This window comes from Galleria mellonella, unplaced genomic scaffold, assembly GCF_026898425.1.
Source record: "Galleria mellonella isolate WM207_F2 unplaced genomic scaffold, CSIRO_AGI_GalMel_v1 utg352, whole genome shotgun sequence".
Lineage (NCBI taxonomy): Eukaryota > Metazoa > Arthropoda > Insecta > Lepidoptera > Pyralidae > Galleria > Galleria mellonella.
In genome coordinates this window covers 4,927,948-4,942,390 of record NW_026442084.1, presented here as the reverse complement: position 1 = coordinate 4,942,390, position 14,443 = coordinate 4,927,948, and the positions used below count along the sequence as shown (strand labels likewise).

Here is a 14,443-nt window from a genome sequence, read left to right as displayed (position 1 = left end):
GATGGTAAAAAACCTTTTCTGAAACATGCTTAGAAATGTGAGCATTATTTTACAATCTTCTTCGAGATAAATCAAAATTGCCGTACTGGCCAGATACATGCGGACAGCGGCCGGCAAAAGTTGTACGAAAATCCATATCTGTCGTGTTTTGGAGCCAGATAAATTACTAACATATGTAAATTCATATCTGTCCTGTTATTTAAAAATGGAATGACTTTTTACTTCGAAACATGGCTACCAAGGAGGTAACTAATAAAAGGTTTTATTTAAATTTCGAACTGGCTTACAAATAGAAAGCTGTTTATTGAAAAAAAAAAAAAAAACAAAGGAACATTATGGCGCGTGAAAAATTATTATTGTTCGTTATTCGTCATTGAACTTAAAAAGTAAAATTGTGTTTTTGAATTCTGCGCATTGTTTGAGAAATGTACTATACAAGTCTTGGCCACAACTAGGCATTGATGGACTCACGTATGTGTGCCTCGGCTACGTCTCGGTCCACATTTGCACGTTCGTCTATCAATGCCTCAGTTGCTGGCCGCTGCAGTAAGGTACTATTGTATTGCTAACAATGGGGTTTTCAGATCCCATTGCTAACAATTTTTTTCTTTCTTTTGTGAGAAGGGGAGGGGAGGTGTAAACAAATTTGGCAGGATAGTAATGTTTGGTAACGTTCGGTGTCCAGTGTCGAACTGCTCGCCGCTGCGCGCGGGCGGCGGCGGCGGCGGCGGCGCGGCGGGCGCGGAGGGCGGCGGCGGCGCGGCGGGCGGCGCGGGCGGCGAGTGCGCGGCCGGCCGCCCGCCGCGCATGGCGGGCCCGCAGCGCCCGCCCGTGCCCGCGCGCGGCTTCCCGCGACACGTCGCCGCGCTGCACGCCGACGGCGACATCGGCTTCAGGTGCAAACACTGTATTATATCTGTCGTGAACCCATACCTACTCTACTGTAATTATGTTGGCTTTACTCACTTTTTAAATTCAGAACTGGCCGACTAGTTCCCAAATTTTTTTTTTTTTTTTTTTACAACACAGGGGGCAAACGAGCATGCGGCTCACCTGATGGTAAGTGACTACCGCCGCCCATGATCACCCACAACACCAGCGGCATTGCAGGTATGCTGCCGGCCTTTTAAAAAGGAATATACTCTTTTCTTGAAGGTTATGTTGTCGTATCGGTTCGGAAATACTGCTGCTGGAAGTTGATTCCAAAGAATGGTTGTGCGTGGAAGAAAGTGCCTTGAAAAACGCACGGTGGAAGACCGCCACTCGTCCAGATGATTGGGATGAAACTTTAGTTTGTGGCGGGTTGTACGGTGGTGAAAATCAGCAGCAGGTATCAATCCGAACAATTCCTCAGAACACTCCCCATGATAAATTCGGTAGAAGATGCACAGAGACGCAACATCTCTGCGCAGTTTCAATGGGTCAAGTCGGACAGTAAGGCGTTGACTATCGATAATTCGAGCCGCCCGACTTTGAATGCGGTCTAACGGAAGGAGTTGGTACTGTGGCGCTCCTGCCCACAGGTGAGAACAGTATTCCATATGCGGCCTGACTTGGGCTTTATATAATTTCAGGCGGTGTTCTGGCATGAAATATCGTCTCACCCTATTGAGCACTCCTAACTTTTTGGAAGCTATCTTAGCCTTCTCCTCCAGATGACCGCAAAACTGGACGTCGCAAGATATATCAACGCCCAGAATTCCTAGACTTGACTTTTTATCAAGGGAAGTGCCCTGAAAGTGAGGAGATACGACAAACGGCGTCTTTTTTGCGGTAAACGCGCAGACTTGTGTCTTTTTGGGGTTAAATTGGACAAGATTTTGTTCACCCCAGATCGAAACTTGATGGAGTGAAGTTTCGATTTCAGACACAAGTCTATTCCGGCACTCATCGGTATGTGCCCGCGAGATCTTTGCATGACCGGTATATAATGTATCTCCTGTACTGTCGTCCGCATAGCAATGAATATTACTTATCTGTAACATATCATTGATATGCAGAAGAAACAGAGTCGGAGATAGTACACAGCCTTGCGGGACACCAGCATTCAAAGGTTTTAAATCAGAGCATGCACCGTCGACTACGACCTTAATGCTACGTTCCTTGAGAAAACTGGCGACCCAAATGCACAGTCTCGCAGGCAACCCAAATGAAGGTAGCTTTGAAAGCAGCGCTCTATGCCACACTCGATCAAAGGCCTTCGCAATATCCAGACTAACTGCTAAGGCCTCTCCCTTACTCTCGATTGCCACTGCCCATCGGTGTGTTAAGTAAGCTAAAAGATCACCGGCCGAACGTCCCTGTCGAAAGCCATACTGGCGATCACAGATCAGCCGGTGCTCTTCTAGGTACCGGAGCAGTTGACGGTTAATGATGGATTCCATAACCTTCGAGAATAAGGAAGTGATAGCTATGGGCCTATAGTTAGCTGGATCTGAGCGATCTCCCTTTTTAGGGATCGGATGCACCAGAGCAGTCTTCCAAAACTTTGGGACTATGCCCGATGAGTAGCTAAGCCGAAAAAGACGCGTAAGAACCGGAGCCAACTCTGGTGCGCACGTCCTAAGCACAATTGGAGGAATACCATCAGGCCCACTCGACTTATGGATTTCGAGAGAGAAAAGTGCTCTACGCACTGAGCTATGCGTGAATTTAATGTCAGGCATAGAGCTCCTACAACACGTGATGGTCGGTGGTGGTTTCTCCCCGTCATCCAATGTCGAGTTTGACGCAAAGATGGATCCAAGAAGATCGGCCTTTTCTTTAGCGTTCTGGGCCAACGAGTCATCCTCCCTGCGCAAAGGTGGAAAAGATGACTTACAGAAATTCCCTTGTGCAGCTTTGGCAAGAGACCAGAAAGCTCGAGTCCCAGAGGGCAAACTAGCCAGTCTCTTGCCAATTCTACTAATATGCTCTGACTTCGCTGTGGCTATAACTCTTTTGAAAGACCTAGAGGCAGAGTTATACTTCTTTTTAAGAGCACTGGTGTTAGGATCTCGCGACGCCACACCTTTAGCCCAGGTTAGGAAGCACTCCTGTTTCAGACGAGATGCTGTTCTACAGGAGGCTCCATACCAGGGCTGGGATTTCCCGCCGACGGGCACCACAGAGTTAGGAATAAATAATTCCATTCCCTGAAGCACCACATCAGCAATGGAATCGGCAATGGCGTCGGGATCATCCAGTGTGAAGCAAACCTGCCTCCATGGGTAAGATGCGAAAAAAATCCGCATCTCATCCCAATCCGCCGACCTGTAGTGCCAAATGCGACGTCTACCCGTAGAACGAGGTGGAGTCGGACTCGTAAGAGGCACTTCGCTCCGCACCAAACAGTGATCCGACGATCCAAGCGGGGCTTCGACGGAGATCACATAGTTGTCTGGGTGGGTGGTCAGCAGAAGGTCCAGCAGTGAAGGTGAATGATCCAACACATCAGGGATTCGCGTAGGCGAGGAAACAAGCTGTGTCAGACCATAAGCCAAAGCAAAGTCATGAACAGATCTTCCCGCATAGTCGGTTGTACGCGAACCAAGCCATTCGGCATGGTGGGCATTAAAGTCGCCAACAATCACGACTTCAGCGGAAGGAATCTGCTCAAGCAGGGAATCTGTAGCCATTTGGACGTGCTCAATTAGTTGGTCGGTTTCAGTGTTACCGCTGTGGGACCTGTATAGGCACGCATAGATGCGGGGATGGTCATTGCAATCTACGCGCAGCCATAGAATGGACAGGTCCGTACCTTCAAGAGTCCCAAGGCGTCGACAGCAGATATCCTCTCTGACATACGCACATACACCGGCACGCGAAACAAAACAATGTTCAAGCTTATACCCCGGGTAGGTCAGGTATGATGTTTCGTTAGGAGGGGATATCTGTGTCTCCGTGAGGAAGAGCAATGCCGGCCGCGCCGTTTCTAGGTGGTGGTGGACAGCGTTCAGGTTTGAATGAATTCCCCTAATATTACAGAGGCTCACATTGAGCAAAGGGGATGCCGCAGAAGTCTTGCTCTGTTTGCCCTTGGTCCCATAGAGCGCAATTTTGCCCCCCCCAGAATACGCAGGGCAGCCCGAGCGTGGTTGCTCGAGGGAGGATTCTCCAGCAACATGGCTGCTGGTACCTCCCTGGGGTACGTTATTTTTTTTAAATTCCACTGCCATGGTATTGAAAGATGGGGGGACGGAGTTGGGGGAGGATTTTAGGATAAGGAAGGGGATGGGTATAGGATGGGCCTCCGGACTCCCTCACTCACCATACGGAATGTGGTCGCACTAAAAGTGCGGCCACTTAGCGTCGGTATTCTGTGAGGGTGTGGTACTTCCCCGGTCGAGCCGGCCCATTCATGCTGCAATACCATATGGTATTACAGCGTGGCTCTACCACCTACAAATTAATATTCATAACCGCTACTCACGACTGTACTGCAAGTAAACTGCGACTAGTGTGCTGTTTGTCGCTACACACATGCATACAAAACACACACACACACACACACACACACACACACAATTGCATAGTACTATACAATCGATTCCACCACTACCACTTGCGCCGATCACACGCGCATAGCGTTGTCATGATACTACGCAGCGCGCTGTATCACGCATTCGACGTCGTAGTCCAAGATATGAAATGATTTGTCTATGAAACATTAGAAATCGAGCCAAGCGTAAGAAATTGAGCTGAAAAGTAAATCCTACCTAAAAAACCTAGGTTAATAAAGAAGAACTTTTTCTACCTAGCGTTATCAATTCTTAATATATTCCCGTAAAATATATTATTTCTCATAATATAAATAAATACATTCTGATCATCTTACAGTACTACAGGTTTGAGTAACTATTCTTAATAGTTAGATTAATTTAATTATAGTTAATTTTGATATTGGAGTCAACAAATATCAAAAACTAAACCATAATTCGAAAAAAAGATGGCGTATGACTGTACTTGACTTAGCAAACATACTACCATGCCCTGATAACAGTATTAAATACATATATGCAATAATTAGATATATTGCGTTTTGTTTTTATACAGCAAAGAGTACGAGATAGTGGTGACCAAGTCAGCAGCATTAGGCCATACAAGTCATCACAGCCAGCGACCTGAAAACAAACAGAAAAACAGATATCTCAACATTACTGCATGTAAGTATTGAAAATTGTTTGCTGTCTAGAGTAGAGGATTCGTATACAACTGACATGGCAGTATTTTATGTTGTTTATATGTATATGTTCATATGGCGCCCTCTAGACATAAAGTGTGATGAATTAAAACGTCCTAAAGCTTATAATCGATTCCTACTGTTAGAATGTTTTGTTTTGTTAGTGTAGGTAGTATACGACTACGATTATCATCTGAAAATCTCTGAATAAGTAATAAATACATTAATTTTTTGTTAAGTATATAAGATTATTTTAATGTTGGTACATAACAACTTTACATGACAATATTTTTTTGTTTTATATTTTTTAGACTGTAATATTTTAGAAGTCTGGCTTCAGTTTTTGAACTTATTTTCCTTGCAGTTTCGATTCTTTATAAATTTAGAAGTGTCACGTGTATGCATTGAAATTATACGCACACTAGTGTAGTGGCAGTGTGTGAGTGTGTGAGTGTGTGAGTGTGTGAGTGTGTGAGTGTGGAGAGGAGTTGGTTACCGTGTCGCGCGTGCGTTGCAGACGACCACTCGCGCGTGTGCGTGTCGGCGGGCGGGCGCTGCGGGGCCGCGGGGTGCGTGGGCGCGGGCCGCGGCGCCGCCTGCGACTACGTCAACGCCAACTTCATCGACGGCCTGCTGCCCGCGCTCTCCGCCGCCGCCGCCGCGCGGCTGCGGCGCAAGCTCGAGCGCCGCAACCGCCCGCACAGGTATGCTGCACCACAACCTCAATCTACTGATTAAACGGTCACATGTTACCGACATTACAACATTTACAATATTGCATGTTTATTTATACATTGCTAAATTTTAAATAGGTTGCCCGCACGCACATACACGCACACAAAAATAGTAGCTTCAATAGTAACAAAATTAAAATAGGACCATCACAGGTGAGACGTTAATTGAAAAAAAATAAGATTTTTTTTAATGAATGTCTTTTTTCCTGTGTTGTACGTTATTACACAGTTACAGTTGAAGAAAAAACTGGGAATAATCTTTTAGATCTGGGGAGAATCTTTTTTCTCATCGGAACGAGTTGTTGGAAGGTAAATTAAACAACCTATTATTTGAATTTCCTTGTTTTTCCATTTAAAATATTATATTAGAAGACTCAACAGAAATAAAAATTATGAGAAATAGGTCACACAAAAAAAATAGGGGCTGGCACAAGGTAATATTGCAGCACACTATCTAAACACATAATAGTTGCGCGTGCTTATATGTCAAGTTATTAGCTGTTTATGTCGCAACATTTCTAGGAAAACGCTAACTAGGTAATTTATTATTTTATTCTTGCAGACAACCATCAATAAAACCAGTCAAACCACCACCGGACCTCGCCGAGGGCATAGAGTCTGCATTTTTGAACATAGAGTTCTCTGGTATCGTGGAATCGGATGATCAAAATGAGGATTCCGATAGTGAACACAGTGATGACGACGGCGAGCTTGACGATGTGTACGTCAATCTTGGTGAGTTTCTTCTTTGTTTTGGTGTTTACTTTTAATTCAGTATGAATTTTAATTACGTTTTATTTGAACTCATTCAATGACAGTTCCGTTCTTCTTTATTCAATTTCATAAATGATATCAAATAACATGTATATGTTCAGTTACATTCAATCTATTTCTCGGCTATATTGTAGATGGTGTTAGTACTAACGCGTAAAAAATCATATTCATTTTACCATGTATTTGTTAACTTTTCATTCAATAAAATATATTCTATTTTATGTACCTTTTTATTATTCCTTTTTAGTTCCGTCCATTTATTTATCCGATTTTTTCTAGATGGTGTACCAACGCGTGTAAAATTAGAATGGCTTATATGGAGGCGGCGGTATATAGCTACTCAGGGTCCCACGCCGGCGACGCTTGACGCGTTCTGGCGTATGATCTGGCAACACCGAGTGCACACAATCGTAATGATCACAAATCTTGTCGAGCGAGGAAGGGTAAGTTATTATAAATATATAAATTAGTTAAACATTTTATTATTATTATACATTAATAAGTAGTTACCATTTATCAAAGAAAGGAGATGTTATATCCGGCTCGAAGGATCATAATTTTTATGGTATTTAGTTTTAATATTTAATTTAATTTTAATATTACAAATATTAAAATTAAATTATATGATGTTGATTTTTATTTTATTATATTTCTAGACAAGGCCTCGAAAGGATTACTGTATGCTATTTGCGCGCGCTACTTATGCATTTCTGCAATATGTGAATGCCGGTACTGCGCTATGAGGTGTGACCTCGTAACCTGAGATCCTACCATGAAATATTTTCTGCAATTTCGGGGCCGAACGATACAATAATACATGCCATTTAAAAATTTAAAAAATGTTGAAGTGTCTGAAGTTCTTTGGACTATTATGGCAAATATTATAATGAATGCAATGTAAGCTCCATTTATTGGGCTGATTTCGATACGCGCAAAAACACGAAATTGAGCTCGAAAATTCGTAATTTCATTTCGTGGTAGACCCCCGTTTTCTGGTTAAATCGACGTATGTTATGTGCGTTGTGAGTAAGGTTGTGAGGTGTGCGCGGTGCGTGGTTTGCAGCGCAAGTGCGACATGTACTGGCCGGGCGGCGGGCGCGGCAGCACGGCGCAGCACGGCGGCGTGCTGGTGACGCTGCTGCACGAGGACGTGCGCGCCGCCTACACCGTGCGCCACATGCGCGTGCGCCCGCATCTACCGCACAAGGTACCGCTCGCTTCCTTCCCACGTCTGCCTCTTGTCTGCACGTTGCTCTGCTGCACACGGCCCTACGGACCATTCTCGACATAAATAAATGACGTTATTTTTTTTTATGCTGATCAAATAAAGTCATTTGTTTGGGTACCTCTGCCCTATTCGTGTTTCTACAAGAATGCAGTTGTGTTTGGCAGCATGGCTGCATTCCAGTTTGAAACGTGGGATATGGCAGTGAATTTACAGGGTACAGATGAGTAACATCTGAGTCCTGAAGAATGGCAACGCATTGTGAATACCATGGGTGAAACAGTACACTCTGTTATGTCCATGGTACTGCTCATGTTTATAGGCGACAGTTACCACTTTCCATTAAATGGGGCCGTCAGCTTGTTTGCCATTCTAAGTTGCATAAAAAAGGGGTTTTAGTCTTTGCCAGTCTATGATTTTAATTCAAGCTTTTCTTCTTGCACTGGTTTATTATATTTCCTATGTCACCCTGACATTCTGAGAGTCTAAAGGAATGATGAAATATTGTTTTTCTACTCACTACATGAACTTACAGTATTATATTTTTTTATTTAGGGTAGTGAAACAAGCAGCGCGAGCGATGGTAGTGGCAACGGTAACGGCGGTGCAGGGACAGGCAACGAGGGTCGCAGCGTAGTGCAGTACCACTACACTGTATGGCCGGACCACGGTACACCGCGGCACCCGCTGGCCGTGCTGCCATTCGTGCAGGCCGCCTCCGCAGACCCTGGCACCGTACTCGTACATTGCAGGTAACATAATATGTTGGCTAGTTAAGGTATTGAGGCAAACAGTACAAATGACAGCAGCATGGGCAGCTTCAGCGATAGGGTTTTTTTATCGGTGATAATGGAGTAGCAACCCCGCCCGTGCTATCGGTATACACTGGCGAGGTACCAGTGAGAGATGATAGGTGAGGATAAAGCAAGTCATGCCCATCATGACGAATTCAACAAGAATTGTTCACGATGGTTTCCAGGGGGATCCATATGGTGGTCGACCTAGTAGAGTATATTGTTAGCAATGGGGCAGTCAAATTCAATTGCTTATAATCCTTTTCCCCTCAGCGATAGGGTAAGCATAGACTGTCTTCTCAGTAAACCATGTTCACGCACTACAAATAACATTGGTATAAAAATGTAGAACCTAGAATCGAGCCTTGTGGTACACTCTGTTATGTCACTTTTAATTAGGCTATGCACCTAAATAGTGTAACGAGTTGAGAAGGATGATGGATTATCTATATATAGGTATAGATAAAAGCCTTCAAAGTGTCATAAATGTCTTAATGTTTTCATACTAAACAAAAGCGAGCTCTTTCCTCGTCTCTGCTTTACTTTTTCAGCAAGGGGTGAAAATTTTAAATTAAATCGAAATAGTAATTTTCAATGAGAAATACTATTCTAAAGTGTTTTATTTATCGGCTGTTAACTGGACACTGTTTAACAAAGGCCTCCCCTATAAAGGGGGGGGGGGGGATTGCTAGTAATTGTCACGCTTGGCAAGCGAGTTGGCAACCGCAGTTAGCCTTTGTTGATGTTTTAAGTTTTATGTTTAATGTCGTAAAAAATATTTGAGGAAACGTCTGTCCATATTTTTTGATAAAACATAATTTGTTACAGCGCCGGCGTCGGCCGCACGGGCACGTACATAGTCTTAGACGCACAACTGAACCAATTGAAACTGACTGGTACTCTGTCTCCTCTCGGGTTCCTATGCCGCGCCCGCACACAACGGAACCATCTCGTCCAAACCGAAGAACAATATGTATTCGTCCACGACGCCTTATTAGAACACGTCCGCTCCGGCGACACGGAAGTCGAGTTCGACAAAGCCAGAGAGTATTTAGTAAAACTACTGCAACCGATAACGGAAGAAGAATTAGCTGTTCTAGATTTGAATTCAAAAAGTAAAAGTGTCAACGACCTTACAAACGGAGTGGATGAGACGTCTAGTGTGAAGTCGAGTCAAGCGAATGAGTGTAGCGAGAAAGAAGTACTGGAAAATGGCAGTCAGATGTCTATAAAGACGGATGAATTGAACAGTGAACAGAGTAAATCACAGTCGTCCGCTAGAGATCTGGATGTTGATAGTGAACAAAAAGATGGTATGGTGAACGGTGAGGAGAACGAAGGGGTGTACGATTTGGCGCCGCGGTCTACTGATACGTATAGTAAGAAAATGCAAGCATATAACAACTTGAGTGAAGTCGAAAAGGAAGAAATCAGGAGGTGAGGTTCTTATTACATTTTATTGCTAAATATATAAGACATAAAGTTCAATTTTATTTATTTTTTTAATGCCTAATATACAGGGTGAACCGAGCTGAAAATTATGCGTTGTTGGAACGCATGCGGTCATTGGCTAACAGACATCACACATACCAGGGTCCTCCACCTGTCAATTTGCTGGAGAAACAGTTCTTGGTAAGTCATGTTCTATATGTCTAGTCTACTAGTCGACAAATGCTGCTTACTCATTAGGGATTACAGTTGTGAGCATATTTATTTATTTGTTTAGTTGGATTTTTTTTCTATATATAACTGAGAAATCGGTGGACCTCAGAGAAAAAAATATACAGTGGAATATAAAATCTCCTTTTTCGAAGTCGGTTAATAAAAGAAGTTTGATTATTGTACAGCTTGAACAGCTGGGTCTACAAATTTAGTTTAATATTTTAATAGCGTGAGTAATCAAAAGAAAATTACCGAAAATTCCATGGGAATGAGATTAGTGCGGATATTTACAAGTTAAATGTCTTTGATTACAGCTAATAACGCGTTCGTGCGTGGAGGCGAGTGTGTGCGCGCGCGCAGCGCACAACGCGGACAAAAACCGACCGGGCGGCGTCCTGCCTTCCGATGCCGCGCGTGTGCTTCTCGTACCCAAGCCTGGGGTTGAAGGTGTGTATAGACTAAACTGTTATTCTCTAGTATAAGATAGTTTTTAGTGGGTCTGATTATATAGATTTTTTTTGTATTTTGCCATCTATACTTGTTAATGACGTTTAGTTGTGTTTGTATGGATGGTTCTAAATCTTCAATTTAATCAAAATATTGTTTGTAAAAATGTGCATGTTTAATATTATATGATGTAGTGGCGTAAATTACATATGCATCTGGTGCTACCACATGTGTGTTCTGTTGTTGATTATTGTTTTTATACAATTTAGAATGACAAACAAGCTGACGGCCCACCTGATGGAAAGTGGTAACCGTCGCCTATAGGCATGAGCAGTACCATGGATATAACATAGCATACTGTTTTGCCCATGATACCTCTATGAGTTGCCATTCTTGAGGACTTAAGTGTTATTCCTCTGTACCCTGTTCACAATTCACGTCATATCCCATCTTTCAAACTGAAACACAGCCATGCCAACACAACTGCTTCATGGTTGAAACACGAAAGGGACAGAGGTTCCCAAGCAAACGATTTTTGTACAAAGTCTTCCTCTGGTGAGGTCATCCGCTACAGAACGCCAATTTATCAAATTGCATATAACTGCACCGTTACGACAACATAACCTTCAAGAAAAGAGCATATTTATTTTTAAACAGTCGGCAGCATGCCTGCAAATGCCGTTGGTGTTGTGGGTGATCATGGGCGTCGCAGTCACTCACCATTAAGTGAAGCCGCACGCTCGTTTGCCCCCTGTGTTGTAAAAAAAAAAAACGTGTGTGACGAGTGCGATACGTGGTGCGCAGGCAGCGAGTACGTGAACGCGTCGTGGGTGTGCGGGCGGCGGCGGCTGCGCGAGTGGGCCGTGGCGCAGCACCCGGCGCGGCACAGCGCCGACCTGTGGCGCCTGCTGTGGGACCACACCGCGCAGCTCGTGCTGCTGCTCAGCGACGCCGCCGACCCGGTGCGACTCTACGCCCTCACCATATGCTTACGCTTATATATCTTGTCCACTTGTTTATACATAATAATCATATCTTAATATTACATCATCATCATCATCATCATCATCATATCAGCCCCCAATTGTCCACTGATGAACATAATCCTCCCCTTGGGGGGTTCTGCCAGTAGTTCTATGCTTGGCAGGCGGATTGCCAACCGCAGTCAGGCTTAAGAGATGTTTAGGAGGGACGCTGCTGCGCATCCCTCGCCCTCCCTTAGTCGGTTCTTACGACACGCACAGGAAAGGAAGGGGTGACCTATTCTATCCCGGGACCACATGGCTATTTAATATTACAATAGATATTAACATAATATTTGTATTTCAGGAATGCGAAGTATTTTGGCCAACGGAAGAAGAAAAAGAATTATTTGTAGCGAATTTCAGAGCGACTTTCGTCTCTAAAGATACGTATGTTGCGTATCGGAAATCGGATAGAAAAACACCGGTCGAAACTCCCACCGAAACGGAAATGAATGGTTACAGACGACAAGAGAGCAGCGACTGTGCAGACGACGAGAGATTAATACCAGAAAACAACTCGCCAGTCGCTGATACCGAACCCACGTATAGATTCGACAGAACAGAACTGAGACTGGAAAGATTGAGCACTGGTAATCGAGATCTGTCGACGAGGAAATCGATAGCGAATGGCGACTTGTTTTCATCGTTATCCGAGAAGAAAAACGGTCCAAAGTCTCCTAGAAGTCCATCAAAAATGTCCCTTAAAAATTTCAAGCTAAGTTCGCCTACCAAGTTCAAGTTCCCCGAGTGGGGCACGCGGACGGCCGGCTCGCCGCCCGACACCGCGCCGCCCCCGCCCCCCGTCGCCCCCTCGCTCACCGTCGAGGAGGAGGCTGAGCTCCGGCGGCCCTGTTATATGTTTGAGAAAGTCGAGACGGTTCCAGAAGATGTACCCTCGGACCGTGTTATAGAAGTGATAAATGTTAGTGTACACTCGTTACAAGATGATTATCAACTAAGTGTTAAGTTTATCAGGTGTAGTGGCTGGTTGGAGGGCGATACGACGGAGTACATAGCCGGGAGACCGGACGATAACGAGTTCGTGAGGGGTGTGAGGCAAGCAGAATGTGAAAGTGAGAGGGAACAGGCGCTCGATAGGCTCATAGAGCCATACAGAGACTCGTTCGCGTTGATAGAATTTGTTGCTGGTTGCCAAATGGAATATAAGAATGGACCCGTTGTCGTTGTCGACAAGTAAGTTGCGATTTTATAATTATGTTTAGTATTATTTCTTCAGTGACTATTTTCAGTATCGTGCGCATTTCGTATATTTACACACTTTTCGTGTCTATCGGCTAATGTTAGTATTAAAAATTTAAGTATTGTACTATATCACTACATAGTATAAAACAAAGTCACTGTCGCTATCTGTCCGTCTCTATGTATGCTATATATATAGATATATATATATATATATATATATATATATATATATATATATATATATATATATATATATATATATATATATATATATAATAATATTGTAGAGAAGCACTGATAAATTTAGAGGTTTCTAATGTGATGTCGTAAATAAACACATTTTTTGCGCTTACATTACAAATGCTGGCTGAACCCTACGATATAAATCAAAATAATGTATTACAGTATTGTACACCTCAAACAGGTCACCAAAAAAGTCCACGATTATATATATCTATCTCTTAAGGATAACCCACAATAACCATTTTTTATCTTTTACATTTTACGGAAAAAATTGCTTATTTAATTTGAAGTGATTTTAAGCAATACAGCATTAATTTTTATCCAATTAAGCTTCTTAAATACATTGTCCATTTAATATAGACAAATATTGTTCTTTACAGCATTTAATTTAAATGAATATTTTCTAAGAAATTACAGATTTAATTACAGGGACATAGCGGTGCGGCGGTACCGTCTCGGCCGGCGGCATGCCTATATAATAAATAAAATATGCCATTGCACCTGTGTGAAGCCGGGGCGGGTCGCTAGTAGATTATATTTATATATATTATTGAAGTACTCATTTTTAATAAAAATATAAATACGTAGGAGCATGTAGGAGTGTATATGCGTGCTAAATACGCATGCTAAAGAAAATGATTTTGTGCTGTTTCAGATATGGAGGGTGGAAAGCGATGACGTTCTGCACGCTAAGCGCGGCGTGCGGCGGCGCGCGCGACCCCCACGCTCGTGACCCGCACGCCGCATTCCGTACCGCCGCCGACGAACGTGCCGCCCTCTACCGCAGTAGCGCGCTCGCCGCGCACGCACGCTGCGGCGCCGAGCAGCGGCCGCACTCGCTGCCCGCGCTGCTCGCCGCCTACTGCGCGCTCGCGCACTACGGCCGCCTGCTGCACGCGCGCGCCCGCAGGTCAGTACGCACACCCGCGCCCGCCGCGCCCGCCGCGGCCCGAGCAGCGCCCGCACTCGCTGCCCGCGCTGCTCGCCGCCTACTGCGCGCTCGCGCACTACGGCCGCCTGCTGCACGCGCGCGCCCGCAGGTCAGTACGCACACCCGCGCCCGCCGCGCCCGCCGCGGCCCGAGCAGCGCCCGCACTCGCTGCCCGCGCTGCTCGCCGCCTACTGCGCGCTCGCGCACTACGGCCGCCTGCTGCACGCGCGCGCCCGCAGGTCAG

The 14,443-nt window shown here is 44.5% G+C and overlaps 1 protein-coding gene across 1 annotated transcript in view; it reads left to right on the top strand.

Moving 5' to 3' along the window:
• The window catches only part of LOC113522310 (uncharacterized), a gene marked incomplete at its 3' end in the record, with an annotated part of 31,111 nt that extends 16,893 nt beyond the window's left edge, over positions 1 to 14,218 (top strand). The window contains exons 8-20 of the mRNA XM_052897133.1: positions 686 to 896; positions 5,035 to 5,144; positions 5,679 to 5,865; positions 6,458 to 6,630; positions 6,949 to 7,112; positions 7,733 to 7,876; positions 8,450 to 8,646; positions 9,517 to 10,125; positions 10,209 to 10,320; positions 10,665 to 10,797; positions 11,602 to 11,759; positions 12,127 to 13,016; positions 13,924 to 14,218. Coding sequence (XP_052753093.1) covers positions 686 to 896; positions 5,035 to 5,144; positions 5,679 to 5,865; positions 6,458 to 6,630; positions 6,949 to 7,112; positions 7,733 to 7,876; positions 8,450 to 8,646; positions 9,517 to 10,125; positions 10,209 to 10,320; positions 10,665 to 10,797; positions 11,602 to 11,759; positions 12,127 to 13,016; positions 13,924 to 14,218 — 3,383 coding nt within the window. The remainder of the gene's footprint in view (positions 1 to 685; positions 897 to 5,034; positions 5,145 to 5,678; positions 5,866 to 6,457; positions 6,631 to 6,948; positions 7,113 to 7,732; positions 7,877 to 8,449; positions 8,647 to 9,516; positions 10,126 to 10,208; positions 10,321 to 10,664; positions 10,798 to 11,601; positions 11,760 to 12,126; positions 13,017 to 13,923) is intronic.
• Between the last annotated feature and the right edge of the window lie 225 nt (positions 14,219 to 14,443).